General features: G+C 42.6%; 1 protein-coding gene across 31 annotated transcripts in view; it reads right to left on the bottom strand.

Annotated features, from left to right (window-relative positions):
* Positions 1-23,000, bottom strand: part of LIMCH1 (LIM and calponin homology domains 1) — a 333,809-nt gene that overhangs the window by 157,073 nt on the left and 153,736 nt on the right. For 29 of the 31 annotated variants that reach the window (XM_066385047.1, XM_066385031.1, XM_066385038.1 and 26 more), the window contains exon 3: positions 21,300-21,369. The exons of 1 other annotated variant lie outside the window; for it this stretch is intronic. In XM_066385047.1, coding sequence (XP_066241144.1) covers positions 21,300-21,369 — 70 coding nt within the window. Of the gene's footprint in view, positions 1-6,504; positions 6,733-21,299; positions 21,370-23,000 lie in introns of those variants that run through there. One more of the 31 variants, XM_066385050.1, reaches the window with a different exon arrangement.

The following is a 23,000-nucleotide window of genomic DNA, read 5'->3' as shown; positions in this document are numbered from 1 at the left end:
AAAGGCTTGGCCTTGGGGAACAGGGTGAACTCAATGGAATAACCAGGTAAGTGCTCGGCACCCAGCAGTGCCGGGGCTCCTTACTCTACGGGCTTCTCCCCGCCGCCCCGTCCCCTCCACGGGCTTCTCCCCGCCGCCCCGTCCCCTCTACGGGCTTCTCCCCGCCGCCCCGTCCCCTCCACGGGCTTCTCCCCGCCGCCCCGTCCCCTCTACGGGCTTCTCCCCGCCACCCCAGTCTCCCAGGCCCAATGGCTCCCCTCAACAGGAGCAGCTTTTATTCAAGTTCTTCCAAGAAAAACTTTGCAAGGTTAAGAACATAAAAGGTGCCCTGGCCGGTTGGCTCAGTGGTAGAGCGTCGGCCTGGCGTTCAGAGGTCCCAGGTTCGATTCCCGGTCAGGGCACACAGGAGAAGCGCCCATCTGCTTCTCCACCCCTCCCCCTCTCCTTCCTCTCTGTCTCTCTCTTCCCCTCCCGCAGCCGAGGCTCCACTGGAGCAAAGATGGCCCGGGCGCTGGGGATGGCTCCTTGGCCTCTGCCCCAGGCGCTGGAGTGGCTCTGGTCTCGGCAGAGCGACGCCCCGGAGGGGCAGAGCGTCGCCCCCTGGTGGGCGTGCCGGGTGGATCCCGGTTGGGCGCATGCAGGAGTCGGTCTCTCCCCGTTTCCAGCTTCAGAAAAAAAAAAAAAGAACATAAAAGGCTTCAGATACCTTGCTATGAGGTTCCTTTTTGTAGATTTTAGTATACACACACACAGGGAAGAAAATTCACTTTTAGTCAAAGGGTTCAAGAATGTTGACAGTCTTTCCAGGAGTCACTATGTTTTTAAATGCTTTCAACAACTCTGTTTGTTCTCAAAGGGGTCATAGATTTATTTCATAGCAGTTTATCTTTTAGCTGGCCCATTTCAAGCCAAAGCATAACACAGAAAGCAGCCGGCATAATCATGGGCTTGAGCTGGGGAGGCTGGAGGGGCATAGACGGGGAGGCAAAGATACAAGACCGAGCTCACCACATTATTTGCTGCAGGAAAGAATGTCCATAGGTGAGAAGCTTGAATTTCAGATAAAAATACAGAAGTAAACATGTAGAGAGGGAATATTTCCACAACAGTCCTAAATATTTCCACGATGTGTCCCCTAAATCTGTTACCCATGCAAAAAAAAAAAAAGAAACAACCAGTATCTGTGAAACCATGGGATGAGTGGTCATTCACTTAAGACACAGCAACATCTTTCTACCAAGTGATAATAACCTATCGCAAAATAAACACATACCACATGCTTTTTATAAACACATGACACAGAAATGCCTTTGTTTTCCCATCAGAAACCTGGCCAAGATGTCAGGACACCAGAGTGGAGCACTGCTCTGGGGCTCAGAGGTCTGCCAGGGAACTGAGACCTGGACAGAAAAGTTAAGATGGTGACAATGTTCCTTCATATGCCATCCAGTTAATCGTGCTCACAATGCAGGCAGAATGACCATAAGGATACATTTCAGTCTACTGGAGAGTATGCTACCCATCATGCCTCCTGCCCCCTAAAAAAGAAAACTTCATTTGGGACAGAAGAAACCAAAAGTATAATTTTCATATTTAGTAAACCTAGCCTGCTATTCTGCTTGAGTAAATTTCATGAAAAATCCAACTTTCTTAAATACAAGTTCTTTTCGAGACAAAACACAGTCTATGCAGTAACTTGAAGATGTCCTTAATGCCAACCTCAAACCTAGCCTACATATTTTGTTTATATGATATATTTAAATCTATAAACACAGGTGAATATATTTCCACTAAAATACATAAAAGTACAGAGTATGTATATTTATAATAAAGACTTCAGCCTCGTTAAACATTCCATGCCTTGAGAACAATATTACCTCAGGGACAATGATGAATCCATCAATAAAATGAACAAATGCATTTCTTACCACAGTCCTGCGCTACTTTCTCCCTCACAAATCACAGATTTCTCCTTTACAAATCATGTATTTTATCTTTTATCAAACCAACATATTATTTATCAAAAAAATATGCTGATGGTACCAAAGATGGGTCAGTTCATTATTTCTTGAAAATCAATTGATCCCTTAATCATTCTATTTGGTGCTCAATTTGGCCAGTATCAAAAAGCATCAAGTGAAAAAGCATTTTTGAAAATTTCAATTCTATAGCAATAATGTGAGTAGTATTTTAGAATCTTCTAGTCCTTATTTTTAATAAATTAGAGTTCATGCATATAAACACACAGTAGTAAGTTGTTCTCTCTTACTGTTAACACCGGCACTGAGTAAGACTGCCCTCTGACCTAAGCCGATGCCTAGTCTGGGTCTGCTCACAGTGTAATAGGATGCAGCCACCGTGATGGGATGGGTCTCGAGAGACAATGGTGACAATCGACATGCAATACAAATGCTTGTTTTACAGAAATGGAAGAAGAGAGAAGCAGGGAAAATAGGTCAGTTTTGTACATACTTATATCCAAGAATTTCCTAAGCTTGTTCATAATCCTAAAAGCAAAATGTAGCAGCAGCAGCCTAGATAAAAATTTTTAAAAATCAATAAATTGGGAACTTCTAAGTCTGGTTAGTTAGTTATTCTAGGAGGAGAAAAAATTGAAACAGAAATGAGGCAGCTGAAATGAGAGTCTATCAGAAAAGGCTCCAGCAGATTCCGGGCTCGGGTAGAAGTCCCAGGAGAGGAAACTCGATGCAGACAGAAGTCCACTCCGGCACAGAGCCGCCGAGCAGAAGCCAGCAAACAGACCCCTGGCCAGTCTCAGACCGCAGTCCGACTGAGCTCAGGCTTTCAGAAGGTGGTCCTGGGGTCAGCTCTCGGGAGGGCAAGGGAACCTCAGGGACTGTTTCAGTTGTATCCTTTATGGAATTTGCAGGGACCTGGCCAACAACAGCCAGGGGGCTGTTTACCAAAGTCATTCTCTAGCACCACCCACAGAAACGCTAGTGGAAGTCACTGCCAAAGCGTACATGGGAATTAAACAGAAGGAGCTGAATGCAGCCATGTAAAACATGCCCCAGTCATTTCGTAAACTCCATTGCTTCACAGATGGCTGCTGCGGAAGAAATGACTGCTTACAGAAAACAGAGCCCCCAGGAATTCATCCAACCACTGGGATGAAAGTCGAATAGAACATTATTAATTATTCCATTCCACAATTCACACTGGTGACTTTACAGGGCCTGGGCTAGAAAACATCTAAGGACAAAACTGCCACTCTTACACAGATCCGGCAGAGGTGAGCAAATAATGGAGAGGGCAGGTGCAGATCACTGTTGAAGATCTCCAAAGACCAAAAAGGGCCGACAAATCACAATATAAGGATGTTCTGCAGACAGGCAAAACTGATGATGATCCGTAGCTCACATACATCCTTGTATTGCCGAGAGATGTGAGGCTTTGGGCTCTGAAAAGGACCAAACAGAAGCCCACCTGCCATGGCAGTACCAGGAGCTGAAAAGAGAGGAGGACCTCAAAAAACCTAGCCTTCTTCAATCTACAATCAACACTGGGCTTGGGGAGTCTTGGGGTCTCATGGCTCTTACAGCAGATCATTAGAACTGCTTTGGTTCTCTCATTTTATTACTACTTACCCATGCTCCTTTATGTTTCCGAGGTGGATTATACAGTTTCCTGCTTTGGATTTCCCTCCAGTCTCATGGGTCAATCCAATGCCCAAGTCTACATAACTTTCACAACCTTGATATCACCATGAATTGGGCTTTGAACGCCACCCACACAAACACAACTCTTTCCCTACTTGCTTGTCCCTCATTCATTGCTCTGCACTGAGTTTGAAAGCATAATCCTTCTAGGTCTACTCAACATACCTTTTTAGCTGACAAAAAGTAGCAGAGCAGTTCACTGAGCCAGTGAATTCACAGTGCTCAACAGAGTCTAGACAGGAGCGTCCATGAAGGCTATGACGATGACTGTTTGTTTCAACACTAAATACCCAATGTGCAGTTTAGTACCTGGAATGGAGTAGGAACTCAATAACTATTTGTTGAGAGAGTGAAAGTAATCTTTTCCTCCCTAAATTCCATCTTATTCTTTCATTCTCAAATTATTCTCTCTACTGAACAAGGGAAGGTTTGTAAATCAGTGGAATCATGGTTTCAAGGGAATCATTAAATCTGAAAGACAAGCTTAAAATCACAGAGGTTCCTAAATTCATCCCAATAACCAACCCTACTCCTCCTTTCTCTCCTTTTTATATTTTGAAGCACATTACAGGAAAAATTCTATGCTCTTTACCTATATTAACTAATTACTCTTCATGAAAACTGCATACGGTAGTTACTGTATTTTTCCCATTTTACAGGTGAGGAAATAAAGGCCTCAAATGATTGAGTAACTTTCCAAAGAGCACACAGCTAAGAAGCTGCCAATCGAGGATCTGAACTGAGGCCATCTGACTCCACAACGCCAGCTCCTAACCTCTCCCCCTGAAGGACAGCTGTTAGAAGATTAACTGGGGGCTGTGAGGAATGGTTTCGTATCCTGGCTGTCCACTTAATAAAATATTTATTGAGTGCTTATTATATATCAGACGCTATGCACATGATTCCTATATATTTAACAGTCCTATTGCTTTCTTAGTTGCCATTGACACATCTAGCAAACAATAAGCATGCTGCATCTATTAGATGAGGAAATTCAGTAGAAATAGGCTCTCTTTCTTGTCTTTTTTTTTTTTTTTTTTAGCTGGAAACGGGGAGAGACAGTCAGACAGACTCCCGCATGCACCCGACCGGGATCCACCCGGCACGCCCACCAGGGGCAACGCTCTGCCCCTCCGGGGCATCGCTCTGCCGCGACCAGAGCCACTCTAGCGCCTGGGGCAGAGGCCAAGGAGCCATCCCCAGCGCCCGGGCCATCTTTGCTCCAATGGAGCCTTGGCTGCGGGAGGGGAAGAGAGAGACAGAGAGGAAGGAGGGGGGTGGGGGTGGAGAAGCAAATGGGTGCTTCTCCTATGTGCCCTGGCCGGGAATCGAACCCGGGTCCCCCGCACGCCAGGCCGACGTTCTACCACTGAGCCAACCGGCCAGGGCCTCTCTTTCTTGTCTTTATATTTTATTCTTTCTGGACTAGCCAGAGGCAGGGGGAACAAGCAGCAGCCGGAATGGCACAGACAGAGACTCCAGTGGAACTAGGGAACTGCAGAAAATGGTGTCTGGAAGTCCCTCTCTGCCCTCTTATTAGATTGCAGAGGTGCACTGGTGACTTCTCCGTGCCCTGCTTAGCAGTCAAAAAGGCCAGCCATATGGACAGGGGTATGTCCTTCCCACCCTGCAAGAGTCACGGTCACCCAGTCACGGTCGACACACCTTACACAGAAGTCAGGAGAGCAGCGTGGCATGTCCCCACAGGCAGAATTCCTGAATAAAAGGCAGGCTGCTGAAGGGCGCAGCCCCTGCTCGCTCTTGACCTTCACTCTCTGCGGTACCCACCCGTGCAGTGCAGAGCAAGCCCCTTCTCCGGGGGCTGCTGAGTCAGCACGCTGGGAACACCTGAAGGGAAGTTGCAGACTCCCGGGACACTTGGTTTATTCAGCACCATGAAGGAAATAGCAGTCATTCGGCGAGGGAATGAAAATGAGGGGTTGGCTGAATAAAGGTGATAAAAATAGATTTTCCGACTCTGCGAAGATGAATCACTTTGCCATGGGGATTCGCTGAGCTCTGTTGCAGCTTGGTTTGTAAGCCAGCCTCATAAATTTGACTAAGGAAAATTTCCTTCCCCTAGATAACCAGTGCCATGAAGCCTTTCGCATTTGGACAGGTCTGACAGGATTTTATTAGAGAACTGCCCAGAGGTGACCTCCTTTCCTTCCCCAGCCTGCAGTAAATACTGACTTGGAAGGACAAGGTTAAGCGGGCGAGGCTGGGAGCTCTTGGACCCGGCCTCGCCGACTCCTCATTCCTTCTCCAATATTCTCCTCAATTGTTTCCTTCCTAGTCTTAAGAAATGGAGGGTGTTTCTTGTTTGTTTGTTTTGTTTGTTTGTTTTTAGAAAGCAAAGGAGGCCGTGGGGACAAGAGCAGAGTGAGAGGACTCAGGAAGAACACCCCTCGGACACACGCAGTCGCATTTCCCCACAGTCCAGCTGCCGCTGAGGAGCAGAGCCCTGTTGGGACAATTCGCAAAATTCTTGAAAATCTTCTTTCATTTGACTAAGGCATCTATGGGTCTTCCATGACATCATCCCTCCCCCCCCCCCACCCCAAAAAAAGCAAAACAAAAACCAAGAAAACAATGCTTTTTCTTAGAGAATAGGAAAGCGAATACTAAAAGCAACAGGTGGTAGAAACATCAGGGGACAAGATGAATTCCATCGGAAAGGAATTTCAAGATTATGTTAGCCATACTATGAGTGTATAAAAAAAGTAACTTTTTGTTTTTAACCGCCCATTAAAATCTAAATAGCTTCCTTCCTTCCCAGACGGACACCTATACACATGTATTTTCATAATGGGATTTTACTTACCCCACCTGTCCTCGTATTCCACGGTAAACTCCAGCACACCCACGCTGGCAGATGGGTGGGACATCTCTCTTTGCTCCAATGGGCAGCCCCAGCCCAGCAGCGGGAACATTCCCTTACATTCCCTTTGCCCAAACGGTCCTGAGCACAGCAAGCCCTGCTCTGCCCACGAGCAGGCTGCAGCCGCCAGAAATGCTGATGCAGTGAAAGGAAACAGACTGGAAGAGAGTGTGATTGCCACACCTATTGGGGAGGGAGGCGGAGAAGTCTGCTCCCTCTAAGGAAGGGGACCGGAAACCCCGAGGGGGAGATGGCCCAAAGCAATCCTGTGGGAGAGCTCTGGGGCAGCTGCCGGTGCGTGGCGGGCTCTCAGTGCTGTCGGTAAGTCTGGATGTGGAATGGGCACCCAGCAGGACCTGAGGGACAAGAGTTCCAGTCCCAACGCGAACAAAGTAGCAGCATGACACTAGGGAAGTTCCTGCCTTCTGAGGCTCTGATAAAAAGATGGTGTCTCAGAAACTGATCTCTAAATAGCTTCTAGTTCTGAAACTGTAAAGCCATCAGAACAGTCATGAAAAAAATAAACCAAAAGCACAGCTATAAGTGGTTGAAAACATAATATGTTAGGCATTTTACATGTATTATCTCATTTAATCCACAATACTGAGATGAGGTTTATCTACCCCATTTTACAGATGAGGAAACTGGTCAATTCCCTCTATGACTCCTCATGAGAATAAAGAACCATCATATCTGTTCAGTGTTTTGAATTTAAGTGGAGGCATTTAATCTTTGTGCCTGAAATTGAGATGACATCTGAGAATGGAATTTCTGCACTGTTGGGAGATTAATGTGTTTACAATTCTCTGCCGGCATAATTTTGAGGTACCAGTATTTATGGTTATGACCGTTCATGCTACTGCAAAACCCATTTCCCACCTGTTGCTTTTTTTTATTAAACCTCCCTAAAGGACATGAAATAATTCTTTGTGCAGATTCTAAAAATGGGGATCTTGAAATATGTACGCTAAAACCTTGTGGCTGGATTTACCGGTTGGAATTTCCAAATGCCATAAAACACAGTGTTTACAACCAATTCATCATTTATAAAAGTTTATTAGGTTGATATGCCAACTGACTCACTGGTATCCTACCATTTATTGATACCAATACATCAACTGGTAGGCTGACATTTAATATTTACTAATAACTTCTGTTTCTTCACCTATGTCAGAGTTTCCTTACATTATGGCTCTATTTTGTCTTTATCTTCAATCATTCTATTTTATAAGTAAATTTTAAATTTCAGAATAGTTTAGATTTGCCAAAAATTGCAAAGATAGTACAGGAGTTCTGGTATAACTTGCACTCTACATCTCTATGGTACATTTACCACAACTGCTGAACAAATACTGAATACTACCATTAACTAAACTCCATGTTTTATTTGGATTTCATTAGTTTTTCCTTAATGAACTTCTTCTGTTTCAAGATCCCATCCAGGATATGGCATTTATATAGACTTCCCTTGTTTCTCAGACTTTCCTTGTTTCTGATGACCTTGACAGTTTTGAGGAGTACTGGTCAGGTATTTTATACCACAATTTGGGTTGTCTGATATTTTCCTCATGGTTACACTAGCATTATGGGTTTTGGGGTGGAAGACCAGTGAGGTGAATACTAGTCTCATAATATCATATCAATCATTGTTTTTAAAAAAAAGAAAAAGAAAGAGAAAGAAAGAAAATACGTCAAATCAAAACCTTAGAGTTAATTTTTTTTTTTTTTTTTTTACAGAGACAGAGAGAGAGTGAGAGAGGGATAGATAGGGACAGACAGTCAGGAACGGAGAGAGATGAGAAGCATCATCAGTTTTTCATTGCGACACCTTAGTTGTTCATTGATTGCTTTCTCATATGTGTCTTGACTGGGGGGCTACAGCAGACTGAGTAACCCCTTGCTCAAGCCAGCAACCTTGGGTCCAAGCTGGTGAGCTTTGCTCAAACCAGATGAGCCCGCACTCAAGCTGGCGACCTTGGGGGTCTCGAACCTGGGTCCTCCGCATCCCAGTCTGACATGCTATCCATTGCAGAGTTAATTATTATTATTTTTTTTACAAAAGATAAATTAAATACCAAGCAAAATACTCAGAAGTAGTACAGTATTTTATATTGTGGAGAGAATGACAGAGAGGGAAACTAATTTTCTGCACCCATTGAGATGAGGAGAAACTTGAGATTCTAGCACAGGGGTCCCCAAACTTTTTACCCAGGGGGCCAGTTCACTGTCCCTCAGACCGTTGGAGGGCTGGACTATTAAAAAAACTATGAACAAATCCCTATGCACACTGCACATATCTTATTTTAAAGTAAAAAAACAAAACGGGAACAAATACAATATTTAAAATAAAGAACAAGTAAATTTAAATCAACAAACTGACCAGTATTTCAGTGGGAACTATGCTCCTCTCACTGACCACCAATGAAAGAGGTGCTCCTTCCGGAAGTGTGGCGGGGTCGGATAAATGGCCTCAGGGGGCCGCATGCGGCCCATAGGCCGTAGTTTGGTGACCCCTGTTCTATCAGGAAGCAAGCTAATTAAAAGATAGGTGTCTAACAAGTGCTTTTGGAATGCTTGCCAAGACAAATTTGCCACAAAAACAGTCTCAGATTATGACACATATTAAGAGAAGTCCTGGTTCCTCTTAGCATAGTCTTATTCTTCCATAAAATTCTTTCAGGTATTTTGTGAAATTTTTTCCTGTTGCCAAACAACAGAAACCTTACAACCCTGGGTTTGGAGCACACGCTAAAAATTAGTTCCACAGAAATTTCTTTTTTAGGTGAGCTATGACTACGAAATATAAAAAAGTAAGACTTAGACTGAAATATGTATTTCCTTCTATTATATATTTTTTTCCTCACAGTTCCTAATTGAAAGTCTGTTCCTAAGGGGGAAAAAAAGTGAGGAACTGATGTAATGTCACAAACTCTGCTGAATGCTGTTCAATGAAAGATAAGGGAGAACAAGTCATTTCTTTCTTCAAAGAATGTTTTCCCTTCACCTCCACCCTCCCGGACAGGAAGGGGAAAAAAAAAACTAGAAAAAAAAAGTTTTACAGCACTGCTATATATAACCTTCCACCTCTGCGGAGACGCAAAATAATTATGGAAACAAGCTTGGAAAAATAATTTGTGGGACATGAAGAGGATATTAGACTTCAGCTAGCAAGTCTAGGCATTCATAACACATGTGAATAAGAATTTAAGTGCTTGGCCGCTTACCCACTGAACTGTGCCCCCTCCCCCATTCCCCAGAACTAATGTGTTGAAGTCGGAACCCCCAGTAACTCACAAATGTGACTGTATTGGAGATAGGGTCTTCAAGAGGTAAGTCTGTTCAATGAGGTCCTTAGTTAAATCAGTGTCCTTAAAAAGAAGAGATTACAAAACAGACACATACACAAAGAGGAAAGAACTAGAGAAGACACAGGGAGAAGACGGCCATCTGCAAGCCAAGGAGAAAGGCCTCAGAAGAAACAAAACTTGTCCACATCTTGATCTCAGACTTTTAGCCTCCTGAATGACAAAAAATAAATCTCCATTGCTATCCTTGAGACTTTGTCATGGCAGCCCTAGCAAACGAATACACTTACCTAGTATTAACAGTGAAGTATCAAGGAGTGTAAGAGAGGCTAGAGGTATGGGATGAGTTGAATATTATATCTCAATGAATTTGTCAATTATATGGAGATCTTTCTAGGTCATTATCTGTCATGGTTTTCATATTTAGGTGCACATGTCAATGACTCCTCCTATGGTCTCAAACTTCTCTCATCACCCTTCCATTCCCATCGCCCAACACCCCACCTCTGCCAACGCAGATCAAACACTCCAAAGATAAGACTATAACTTTTGGGGGGTGAGGGCGGGAGCTTCAAAGCTTGTGGTTATTAAAAAAATAAATAAAAGAAATAATTTGTCTTTATATATATATAAACATTAGGATTTAACTTCAAAATAATCCATCCATTAACCTACTCCAATTTTTTATAACATTTTCCCTGAGTTCCAAACCAACATTTCGAATTGTCTGCCAGACATCTGTATGTGAATATCTCTTAATATGTCCAAAGAGAATCCATCTTTGCTCTTGGAGCCCACTTCTCATCCTCTGTTCCCGTGATTCTTATTAACGGCATCACCAGCCTCCAAGTTGCTCAAGTCCAAAATGTAAGTGCCACCTTCCTAAGATTATTTATCATATTTAATTAAAATATACACTTTTTTTTTTTACTTCTGAAATAAAAATGGATCTTTCCATTGCTGATGTCATAACTTAACTGGCAGCTTTTTTTCATTAGTTATACTTTAAATAATGGTGTCATATAATTGATGGCATATTATATTCCATGAAAAACACAGAAACATAAATCCTGTCTCTGCATTTCTAGTCCCACCACTTAAACCAAGGTTTAGGTGTTCATCATCTCTTATTTGGACTACTTGTCTGCTAGTTGACTTTTGCTGGGCTCTCCCTACAATCTGCTTTCCATATGGCCACCAGGGTTATCCGGAACACAAGATCCCTTTGTTTTTAGTGGCTCTTACTGCATACAAAATGAGTCCAAACACCCCCCAGATGGCATTTCTGGTCTCCACTTAGTATTCCTGGTCCACTTTCCACAGCATCGCTGTCTCTTAGGGACTCTTGGGCTCCAGCAGCAGCCACATGCAAATACTAGCCACTTCCAGACAAGACCCAGATTCTTGTGGCCTTTCTCCTTCCACACCTTGATACTAGAATGTTCTTTCCCCAACTCCAATGGTCTTCACTATTTATTATGCCTGGTTCAGATTCCACATCTTCCAAAGTTTTAATCACAAATAGAAATATCCTTCTTGCATACTATGATATATTTCATTAACATTTCACAGCCTACCATTATTAGATCGTATTTACAGATTTGTCTCCTAGAAGGTGATCCCTGAAAGGCAGGAATTGTATCTTAAGTCATAAGTAGATTTTTCACTCAGAAAGCAAGAGAGAACATGCCATCTCTTTTTAGTGCAGACGTGCAGAAGAAAACTAGGAAATAGACCTTAGTGTTAGGCAAGAGAGGTGGTCCAAGAAAACCCGTCCTATCTTTAAAATCCTATAACTAGAAGGGACCTATTTTCAGAAAAATAAGAATTCTATGCCCTGATTTCTCAATAGATTCGCATAACTAATCCATTCACTGTGGTAGGCAGTTTCCAAATAGCCCTCAGTGACCCCTTCCTCCTGTTCAGGGTCCTTGTGTAATCTCTGCCCCAAAAGTGTGGGCTGGACCTAGTGACTTGCTTTTCATTAACAGAATATGGCAGAAGAGATGAAGTGTCACTACTGAGATTAGCTTTGAAAAGACTGTGACTTCCATCTTGTTTGCTCTCTCTTGGTTCTTGCTTGCTCAGTCTGAGGAAGCAAGCCATCACTCTGTGAGCTGTTCTGTGTGAACAGGCCACAAGACCAGGACCTGAGGGTGGCTTTGGCCAACATCCTGCAAGGAACTGAATCCTGCCAATATCTACATGAATAAACTTCGTGTCAGATACTTCCTTAATCAGGTCTTGAAATGGCACTGGCCAATACCTTGCAGTCTGGTCAGAGACCCTGAAGCAGGGACCCTGCTAAGTCATGTCCAGATTCTCAACCCACAGGAACTAGAAGATAATACATGTTGTTCTAAGACATTACGATTTGAGGTCATTCGTTACACAATGTTCAATAACTAATATACTCACCAAATAAGGAAATCAGAAGGCAGATAATAAACACAGGTTATATGAGAAGGACAAAAAACTCTTATTGAATCTTCCCAAGTATTCAAAATGGTGTACAAGGCAAATCACTTACTGGTCTGACACAAGCACCTCAACTGACGCCCGAAAGCCAACCTGTGACAGTGGGCATCAGAACTCCCTCTGCCCGTCCAGCTCACTGCGGGAAGTGGCTCTCACCGACTGACACGCTTTTATCTTTGTATTCATCATGTAGCCAAATCTTTGGTTTAGGTAATAAATTAACTATAGTTCTCATTCCTAAGAGTGATCTACATAGTGGGAGATAAACCGAGAACGTAACCTTAGCTCAGGGAAGCCTTACGTGCATTTCGGAGGTGTCTGGCTTGTTTCCCACATGCACTGGGCAGCCTTGTACAGCTAGTTGAGAAGATAATGGACATGAGACAATCAGCGCTTTAGAAACTACTCACTAACACTGTTACAACTGCCAGCACACAAATCATAAAAGCGCGAGAGGCATCAAATAAATTCAGCAGCCCCTAGGTTCCTATTCCACCACTCAACGGAACGCGGGAGTGAGTGTCCCCAAGACCTCACGGGCTTTGTTGTTGTCCCTACAGTCTGTGCGCTTCTATGTCTCAGCCGACTAAAAGGCTAACCACCATCCCTGCTTTGGCTCAGCTTTGGCACCAAACTCAAGAGCAGCAAGTTGAGCGTTCCTTCTGTGTGTGGTGTGGGAACACAACCAGGGTTTTCCTCACTGTGCCAGGGAGGAGGATAAAGGGAAGTGTGTCATTAAATTCAGTTTCTGCTGAGATTCTTCACCAGGTCTATTTCTTCCCCTCAGTGAAACGGACCTCCTTCACACAGAACATCGCACGGCTAGCAGTTTTCACTGGCCCCCAAAGAGAGCAAGGCCCCTGATCGGACCATGGAACTATTATTACACAGAGCAGTGTGGCAGGAAAAACATGCTGGTGGGAGTGTTCTGAGTCAGTTCCGTGCCTGCCTCTTCCTAAGTCTGTGTTGTTCAGAATCAGAATTGTGGGCAAAGGGGGGACTGAAAGGAGATAACTCTAGCTGGAATGATTTGCACCAGAGAAGGCTGACGGTCGGTAGTGGCAGAGAAAGGGGTAAGAAGCAAGAAAGACAAGAGCTAGGGCAGTGTGAGTCTGGAAGATTTTAGGCAGTTGAAGGAGGGGAGATATTTGAGGCAAGCTGACAAGTGTGAGACTGTTGTACATGTGAATGTATGTGTGTAAGAGAAAAATAGAGAGAAAGTAGAGAGAGATTAAAGAGAGAAAGAGAGAGGGAGAAGAGAGAGGTGTGCCTTTTAGGAAGTTTTGCTGCATGTTATGAATGGAACCACTCCATGCCATTGGAAAGACCTCAGTAAAGATTTCTAATGTTCTCCTATTACTATCTTTCCTCAGCTGGTGCATCACTGACTGTGATGCTGAGATGCGGCCACATGGAAATTAACTTTATCAAGGTGACAGGAGAAATATTAGCGTTATAGTGCCTTTTAAAATAAATCACTCCCTCGATTTGGTGAAATTAATAGATCTTAAAGGAGAGGGGAACGAAGTTGTCTTCTAAAAGACATATGAGATCTCCTTAGAGGTTGATGCCTTCAAACAGATATTCAGGAGGTTAAGGTTCAATGACATATAATAAGGCCTAGTGGCCCTGGCCGGTTGGCTCAGTGGTAGAGCATCGGCCTGGCGTGCAGAAGTCCCGGGTTTGATTCCCGGACAAGGCACACAGGAGAGGCGCCCATCTGCTTCTCCACCCCTCCCCCTCTCCTTCCTCTCTGTCTTTCTCTTCCCCTCCCACAGCTAAGGCTCCATTGGAGCAAAGATGGCCCGGGCGCTGGGGATGGCTCTGTGGCCTCTGCCTCAGGAGCTAGAGTGGCTCTGGTTGCAGCATAGCGACACCCAGGATGGGCAGAGCATCGCCCCCTGGTGGGCAGAGCGTCGCCCCTGGCGGGCATGCCGGGTGGATCCTGGTCGGGTGCATGCAGGAGTCTGTCTGACTGTCTCTCCCCGTTTCCAGCTTCAGAAAAATACAAAAAAAATAATAATAATAATAAGGCCTAATGGAGACAGTGTAACAGTAGAAAAGGCACAGACTCTGGAATTGACCAAGCCAGGATCCAAATCTCAATTCTGTATCTTATTTTTGGGAAGCTGGTAACTTACTTTTTTGCACCTTTGTTTCCTGAGATATAATAAAGGCACAGTAATAACAACATTGCAAGGCAACTCTAAAGAGTCTGAAGGATAATCTAGTACTGTCCCTGGTATGTGGCAGGTATTTAATATACCATGGGCATCATCGTGGTACCAAGGACGGGACACCTCTAGTCTCCCTGCTTCCCTTCCGTGCCTTCCACCTGGCCTCAAACAATCACTTTTAGAAGAGAAACAGAGGCAGAGAACAGAACTCTGGACTAGCTTTTTCTGAGAGAAACTATAAGATAAACTGTTGAAGGAAAGGTACATGCTCCAGAAATGGTAAAGGAAGACATTGATAAGGACGAGGTCAGACACAAAGGGCTAATCGCCAGTGAGGACTTGCAAGAAAACACTCCTTGGCAGGTAGACACCCACAACACCTGGGACTCGGATGTACTGTGATGTCACCTTCCTAAAGTTATTAAGTTTGGGTACAGGCTTTTCATTCCTGCTACTTGGTTTTCAACAGCTTCGTATGTTTACCTTTTATCCAAACAATGTATTTTATCTTTTCATAATGTGGAAATCTTTACTGCCTTTTCATCGTTTCCCCTCCTCGAACCTCCCTCAAACAAGGACACATCAACTGTTCTGGTATCTGTTTCATAAAATAAAGTGGACAGCTTTTCGAAAGCTTCCAACCATCTGCAGAGTTTATAGTAACTTAACGTTTTTTTATCCATCTCAGGAAGCTCATCTCTAAAACTATCTGGGCTCTTATCTTTTGATGAAAGGAAAATACATCCTTTTTCTAAAGAAGAAGTTTTGAGTGGGTTAGAGTCATTAAGTAGTAGGATAATTCTACCAGAGCCATTCCTGCATCTCCTGCTGATCTTCAGCTACAGTCGCCTTCTCAGCATTCACCGGGAGAAGAGTCGTTCCCGGGAGGGAGGCCTTTCACAGAGCTAGGAAAGATGTTCTGAAGGTATTGGCCAAAAGAAAAAAAAAAAGTGATGAACCAACAGAGGGAGTCTCTGTCCCCCTCTTTCTCACAAGAGGTAAAAGATTCTGTCATTGACACGTGTTCCATTGTCAACTGGGAACACCTGCATGTAACACAAGCATGGAGAAGGGTGGCTGGGGCTTTGGAGCCATCTCGGCTTTTATGGTCTCTGTGATCTTGGGCGAATAATTCCCATTTATGGACCCACGTGTTCTCATCCATAAAATGCATTTATCTAAGGTGCCCTTCCAGCTGTAAACCCTCCTTTTCTCAGATCACTTTCAGGCCCATGCATTACCCTGCAAGATCAAGCCAACATTTAATGATAGCTCGAGGAAGGTTCAGTCCCCAAGGGCAGAATCCCCAAACATCATCTATTTCTAATTATACTCTACTACAGTGTGCGCACACACGCACACACACGCACATGCACGCACACACACACACACAGTGGCTATCACAATTAAAATCTGGGCAAAAAAAAAAAAGCTTAATTTTAAAGTTTCTATTGGAAGCAAGGATTTCAGACGTTTGTGTTTCTTGCACAAAGTCAAACATTTCTGGAATGAAACAGAATTTAGCATGCTCTCTGATGGCCATTAAATTGAGTTTCAGGATGTGGCTTGATTGTGCAATACTAACGAACATGCAGAAAGGGCAGCATTTTTTAAAGTCTTTGGTATGCCAAAACCTAAATTTGAGGTCTTTGTCTCTGGCAACAGCTAACAGTATCACTAACACCTAAAAAAGAATGCAAGCATCTGCAGGCAGTCACCACGCAGCTTCATATGTCAGCAATCGTTACAGAAGAAACGCAGACCTGGATCCACGGTCTCTGCATTCTGGCCAGGAAATGATTTTCAACTACTTTGTTTTAACACCTTCACCCCTGAATTCTTTGTAACCACAGCTCAACTCAGGGGCTAAAATACACCTATTCATGCCTTTGTAAAATCTACATGTGTTTATAATTTGGGATTTCTATGTGAAAACACACTTTTCTATTTATCTTCAAGTCAAGCAGCTGGGCCATCTTAATGGATTCTTCTCAACACCAGGCCATTAAAAAGCACAGGCATGGGTTCCAGGCATGGAAAACCCTCTGGCGATGCTTCTGAGATCTCCGTGCCCCTGCTACTGAGGACTCTTGATTAATAGATGGTCCATGGCCTCTCAACCCCCCGACATAGCAGAAACCAACCTAGGAGCCTGTAGATGCTCCTGAGGAAACTCCGTCTTCACTTTGCTGACACAATACAGGAGAAAACACAAACACAGGAGGAAGAAAATGTCGCCTGAAGAGTGCACTCACGCAAAAGGCTGCATGGCTATGAACAAACCCAGAATAGACCCTGCTATCTAAAATGTACTGCTTATTCGAGGTCCCCCCCCCCAAAAAAAAGATGAGAGAATTAATGTTTTTGAATCCCTAACTTTTCATATTATAAATTCTCAAGCCCACCAAAAAGCTGCAAGATTAGCATCATGGCAACTATATACCCTTTATCTAGATCCAACGTTTTACTGCATTTCCCTCTCCTTTCCCTCCCTCCCTCCCTTTCTCTCTCTCTCCCTCGGTCCACGTGTATGTTTATATAAAATTACACACTATATGAACTGACTTCTTTTTGCTGAATGATCTGAAGATTAATTGGACATATTATGACACTTTATCTCTAAATTCTCCAGCTTGTACACCTCCCAACACCAAGAGTATTCCCCAATGTAGCAACTATTTTTGACAAGATTGTTATCACATGGAGGAAATTCAACACTGGGAGAGCATTATCATCTAATGTTCAGTCCACACTCAAGTTTCTCTGATTGTTCCAATAATGTCTATTACAGTTGTTCTTTCTCAATCAAGGGTCACACATGGCACTCGGATGTCGTATCTCTTCATCTCCTTAGTCATCTCTGTAACAGTTTCCTAGACTTTTGGGGATGGGGAGGAATCTTTAACGACACTGGCATTGAAGAGAGAGGGCCAGCTGTTTTCTGGTATGTTCCTTAATTTAGATATGTTTGATTATTTCCTCAGACCTGGAATTTAGGCTACATATTTTGGCAAACATTTTATTCAGGTGATGCTGTGACCTGTCAGTGCATCACCAGGACACCTTACACCATTTATAACCGTTAAACGTGTTGACAAGTTTGATCATGGCAAGTTTACTGCTCAAAGCTACAATGTCTTAACAGAAATACTAAACCATGTACACGCTTTTATTTCAAACTGTTAACAACAGTTATTCAAAATCTTACTCCCTGATAGCATGTTCAACATGACTATCTTTTATCTCTCTAATATATTAACTCATTTTCTCCTCAACCTGGAAATGCTAACTCCATTCTATAATAAAAGATCGTGCGGACCTTAAACACTAAAGGCTTCATCGAGAAAGTGGTTTTGTATTGGGTCTTGATAAATAAAGAAGATCTTGCCAAGAAGAGCAGGGGGAGAGTATTATATTCATATGAAGTACCATGAGAAAAGGCATCGCACATGAGAGGGAACAATGTTTGAGGAACTGTGAGTTAACTATGATAAACCAAGAGATGAGGAAGGCCTACTCTAGTGGCCAACAAAATGTGGACAAGTAGACAGATTGGAGAAAGTTTGCCCAGATTTCTGATAGCTGAACTGGGCCAACTACATGTCTATGATGCCTTTACTGATATAGGAAAATAGTAGGGTGGGCGTGGTCATTTAAGTTTAATTTGAATATGTTATGTTTGAGATGCAGGCAGGACATTCAGATGAAGCTGTCCAATAAACAGAACAAGAGGTCTGGAGTTGAGAAGAAAAAAACTTGGTAAGAAATAATGATTTGAGTCAATGCTATGAAAGAGTTGAAGTTGCGAAGATGGACAAGAACATGCGTGCAGAACCAGGAACAGACAATAGGTTTGAAGAGAGAACTGTGGAAGAACATGAACAGAATGGGATCCAGGGAGGAGACGGGTGGTAAGTTTGTTCTTGCCAGGACCCTAACTAGTGCACTGTTTTGAGGGAATGTTGACCTAAAGGTAATTGGAAAACAGAAAAAGAATTTGACCAGATTTGTAGAGGCAGAACAGAGCAATGTAATGAGCAGTGATTAGCTATACTTAGGTAAAGATTTTTTTAGACTAAAGATAACTTCATTGTGTACAGCACTGCATGTGTTTATGTGAGTATGTTTTCAACAACATCAAGCAAATAACTCAATTCTTACACTATTTTACCTGAAGACAGTATCAGGTCTCATGGGTTAAGGGCTCGGTCCCACTTTAAATGCCAATTACAAGTCCAGGTTGACACCTGTGCCTCTGATCAGCTGACTATAAAGCAGAGGTTCCTGTGACCCCCATGTTGGGTTTGGTTAATTTGCTAGAGTGGCTCACAGTGAAAACATTTACTTATGTTTAGTAGTTTATTATAAAGAATACAGATGAACAGCCAGATAAAAAAGTATATAGAGCAACATATGTGGGAAAGGACATGGAGCTTCCATGCTCTCTGGGTGTGCCACTCTCTCCAATCTCCCCAGGCTCTACAACCTGGAAGCTCTCTGACCCTTCCTTTTGGGTCATTATGGAGACTTTCTTACATAAGCATGTTGATTAAGTCATTGGCCAGCAGCAACTGAATTCAATCTCTACCCCTTTCTGGAGCTTGTGGGTGGAGTAGGGTTGAAAGTTCCAACCCTCCAATTCCTGGCTGGTTTCCCTGGCAACCAGCCCCAGCAGTTAGGAGAAGGTGGGTTTTCCATTAGTCACCTCATTAACATAAACTCAGGTGTGGTTGAATGCGGTTAGCTATGAATAAAAAGACATACCTTCAACCTTTATGGAACTGAAGCTATTTTAGGAACAATGATAAAAAAAATCCAAATATCATTACAAGATGCTCCTATTGCTCTTACTGCTTAGAAAAGCCAAGGGTTTGAAGAGCTCTGTGCCAGAAGTGAACAAAGACCAAATATATATTTTTATTATAAATCATGACATCACAATAACAAATTGGTAAGGAAAATATAAGTGATGGAGGATGGAGGTAAATGGGGAAAAGTTCGATGGAAAAGGGCAAGGAAAAGAAAAAAATGGTGAAAAGGATGAAGTGGAAAGGAAATTCAAAGGAAGAAGGAAGGAGGAAGAACAAAAGTCAAGGACATAGATGGAGGAAAGCAACCCAGGCCCCTCGGTTATCTTGAACCAAATCGCTTGTTTGCTCCAAAGTAGTGACAATATGTAAAACCAACATTTGATCTACAATAAGAAATAATATAAAGGTCAGTGAACATGGCTCAAACTCTTAGCTTTACTAAAATTATTTATGATTCACATTTTAAACGAAGGGTTCAATACTTTTTCTTGCTAAGCTTCCGGTCTCAGAGCAGCTTGCACTGTTCCCATGGATTTGACCAGGGCCCCTTCCTGACTTCATCCTGCAAGTCTCGCTCCTGTAACATTAAATCCCAGAGCCCCAGGGTAGGGCGATGCCAGTTTTGGAACCAAACACAATTTTCTTCAGTATCATTAAGACTATGGCTTTAAGATTTGGAAGAGAATTTAATAGTTTTAAAATTATATATTACATATACAGATTGATTATTTACAAAATTCTCAAATTTATTCCTTCCAAATCTATCTATTAACTTACTTGGATATATAATTCTGACAAACAAAATTGGAAGGACTTTTAATGACTAATCATTAACTCACTACTAACCAGTATAGGAAATAAAATACATTCACAGAAATAGCAATTCATACAATAAAAAAAATCCATAAAATCCATTTCCTTCAACTTATTAAACCCATATACTTATTACCATGATCCTCACAGTTCTCAAACACAGTTGGGTTTTTTTTTTTTAACATTTATTTTCAACTAGTCATCATGCTATGAATGTAAAACTTTTTAACAACAGCCAGCAAGGTCTATGTAGGAGCCTGCCTAAATTCTTGACATTTTTCTAATTGTTTTCTGCAAAACCACATGCACAGGAGATGGTCAAAATGGAAACAGTCAGCGAGTTGTTACCAGCGCACATACACCCTCAGCTTTTCGTGCACACGCGTGTGTGCATGTGCGTGCATGCACATGTGCATGTATGTGCCAAGTTCCTTCCAGAACTAAGATGAGTTTGTCTTCTTAATGTTCTGCTTTTTTTCCCTTTTTCCCAAGAATGGTAACGTCAATTAAATAATTAAAATTAACTGCCAAGAATTATGAAACGCATCAATGCATGGATAAAAAAAATCCTTCTTCCGACCAGATGTGAACACAGGAGTTTATCTGATTCAGAAGGACAAGGGCTTTGCTTAAACAAATCTCCAGATGACATTAGGATCATCTTAGTGTCCGCTATGGCTTTAGAAAAGTTGGTCCACAAATGTGATGCTTAAACACAAGTAGGTTCTCAAGATTGAAAACGGCAATTTATCATGAAAGTGCTCCTTGTTAATCATACAATTCCCTCCCTCTCCCTCTTCTCCCCTGCATTCCAGGGGAAGGCAGTGAAAAACTGAATGAGAAACTATAATTACAATCGCATTCCTGCCCTGGGGTCAACCTAATTATCCACCTCTCAACCCAAAACAAATTTACCTCTTTAAAAATAGAGGTCCTTATCGCTCATGGGAAAAATACAAACAAAGATTAAGATGACATTTAGGCATAACTGCAATCTTTCATTTTTAAGTGACCTCTTAGTTTAATGGCTTCAATGCATTCTCATTCGAGTGGAATATATATTGCAGGAGAGAACTGTAATAAATGGCACTGTCATGACCCTTAGGTTACAGCAAAGGAATATTGGAAAATAAATCTCAATTCTGGATACTCACCAATCCTGCAATGGGGGTAGGCAATCTATTGATCTTTTTAACAAGTCCTGGCTTTATAGCATTCAGCAACCTGTCATGAAAAGGCAGAATGTCAAATGAGACATAAAGCAAGATGGATCACACAAATCACCTTTATCTGGGGCTATAGCTAAATTGCTGCATAGGAAAAGCAGCGAATCTAAAGCATGTGGTAAATCTCAATAATCTACGTGCCTCGGTGCATACAAGTGAAGAGCTTTCTCAAACATCGAGTGTGCCCGTGGCAGATGACAGTATGGAATTTGGAAATGTTGGGAGAAAAGCAAGAATGGAAGCTGGAGAAGCTTCAAGGGAAAGGACAAACATGGGGGCTGGATAGAGACTGGGGGAGAATTGTCTAGGATTGGAGCCAGGTATTACTGCACAGGCAAGGTTTGTTCCCAATTCTCCTGGCTAAGGCAGGGTTCTCTCCACGGAGGTGCTAAGTTCAGACACCAACATCTATCTTCCCAAATTATTTGCCAAGACGAATTCCACCTCTGGACAGCCTTGCTCTTTGAGGAACACAGCTTGTTAAAATGTGGCTGAGCTTGCCTTAAAAAAGGGAAGAATATGTTTGGCAAGAGGTGTTAACCAATCATGTCCTGTAGATTTTTAAACAAGGCTGACCACAATTCCCTAGGTATAAAAGATATGTGAGCATACCATTTTCGGGGTGAAGGTTGAAATCACATAAAAAATGGTAATACAACAAGGGGAATGCGAGAGAAAGAAACTGTAACTACTGGTCTTCAGAAAATAACAATTCAGAGTGAAAAGAAAGGAAGGGCAACTTGTAAAACTAAAACGGGGTTGGCATCAGGGTGACGTGGTGGAACGTCGCATTGGCAAACTAGGTTACTCATAAAGGGGTGACTGAGGGTCAGGGGTTGTGGAATGAAAGCACTTATTCTCACATTCAGGAATCGGAGGAGATGCAATCAGGTAACTTATTTCAGGATACAATGCACAGAGAGACTTAGGGCAGGAATTATTATAATTCAGGAGTCAGCAAGCAAGCTCTAACCCAGGGGTCGGAACCTATGGCTCGTGAGCCAGATGTGGCTCTTTTGATGGCTGCATCTGGCTCACAGACAAATCTTTAATAAAAAAAATAATAACATTAAAAATATAAAACATTCTTATGTATTACAATCCATTCATTTCCTACCACTCAGGCTCATGGTTGTGGGTGGCTAGAGCCAATCACAGCTGTCCTCCGGGACAACATCAAATTTTTATTGGATAATGAGTAAAGTACACGGGTTGTTGTATGACTCTCATAGAATTACATTTTAAAATATGTGGCGTTCATGGCTCTCTCAGCCAAAAAGTTTCCCGATCCCTGTTCTAACCCATGGGCCAAATTTGGCCCAATGCCTGTTTTTGTTAAAAAAAAATAAAAATAAAAATAAAAGTTTCACTGGGAAACAACCATGCTGTTCTTTACATGTTGTCTAACTGAGGCTTTGTGCACAGTGAGTAGTTAAGACAGAGAACATATGGTCTACAAAACATACACATTTTACTATTTGGCCCTTTATAGACAAAGTTTGCCAACCTCTATTATACAAGCACACCTTGGAGATATTGTGGATTTGGTTCCAGACCACCATAATAAAGTGAGTATTGCAATAAAGTGAGTCAAAATCTTTCTCCTTTTTGCTGGCAGAGTGTCTTCCC

This window comes from Saccopteryx leptura, chromosome 5, assembly GCF_036850995.1.
Source record: "Saccopteryx leptura isolate mSacLep1 chromosome 5, mSacLep1_pri_phased_curated, whole genome shotgun sequence".
Taxonomy (NCBI): domain Eukaryota; kingdom Metazoa; phylum Chordata; class Mammalia; order Chiroptera; family Emballonuridae; genus Saccopteryx; species Saccopteryx leptura.
Note: the sequence above shows the minus strand (reverse complement) of the source record. Positions and strands in the feature narration are given on the sequence as shown.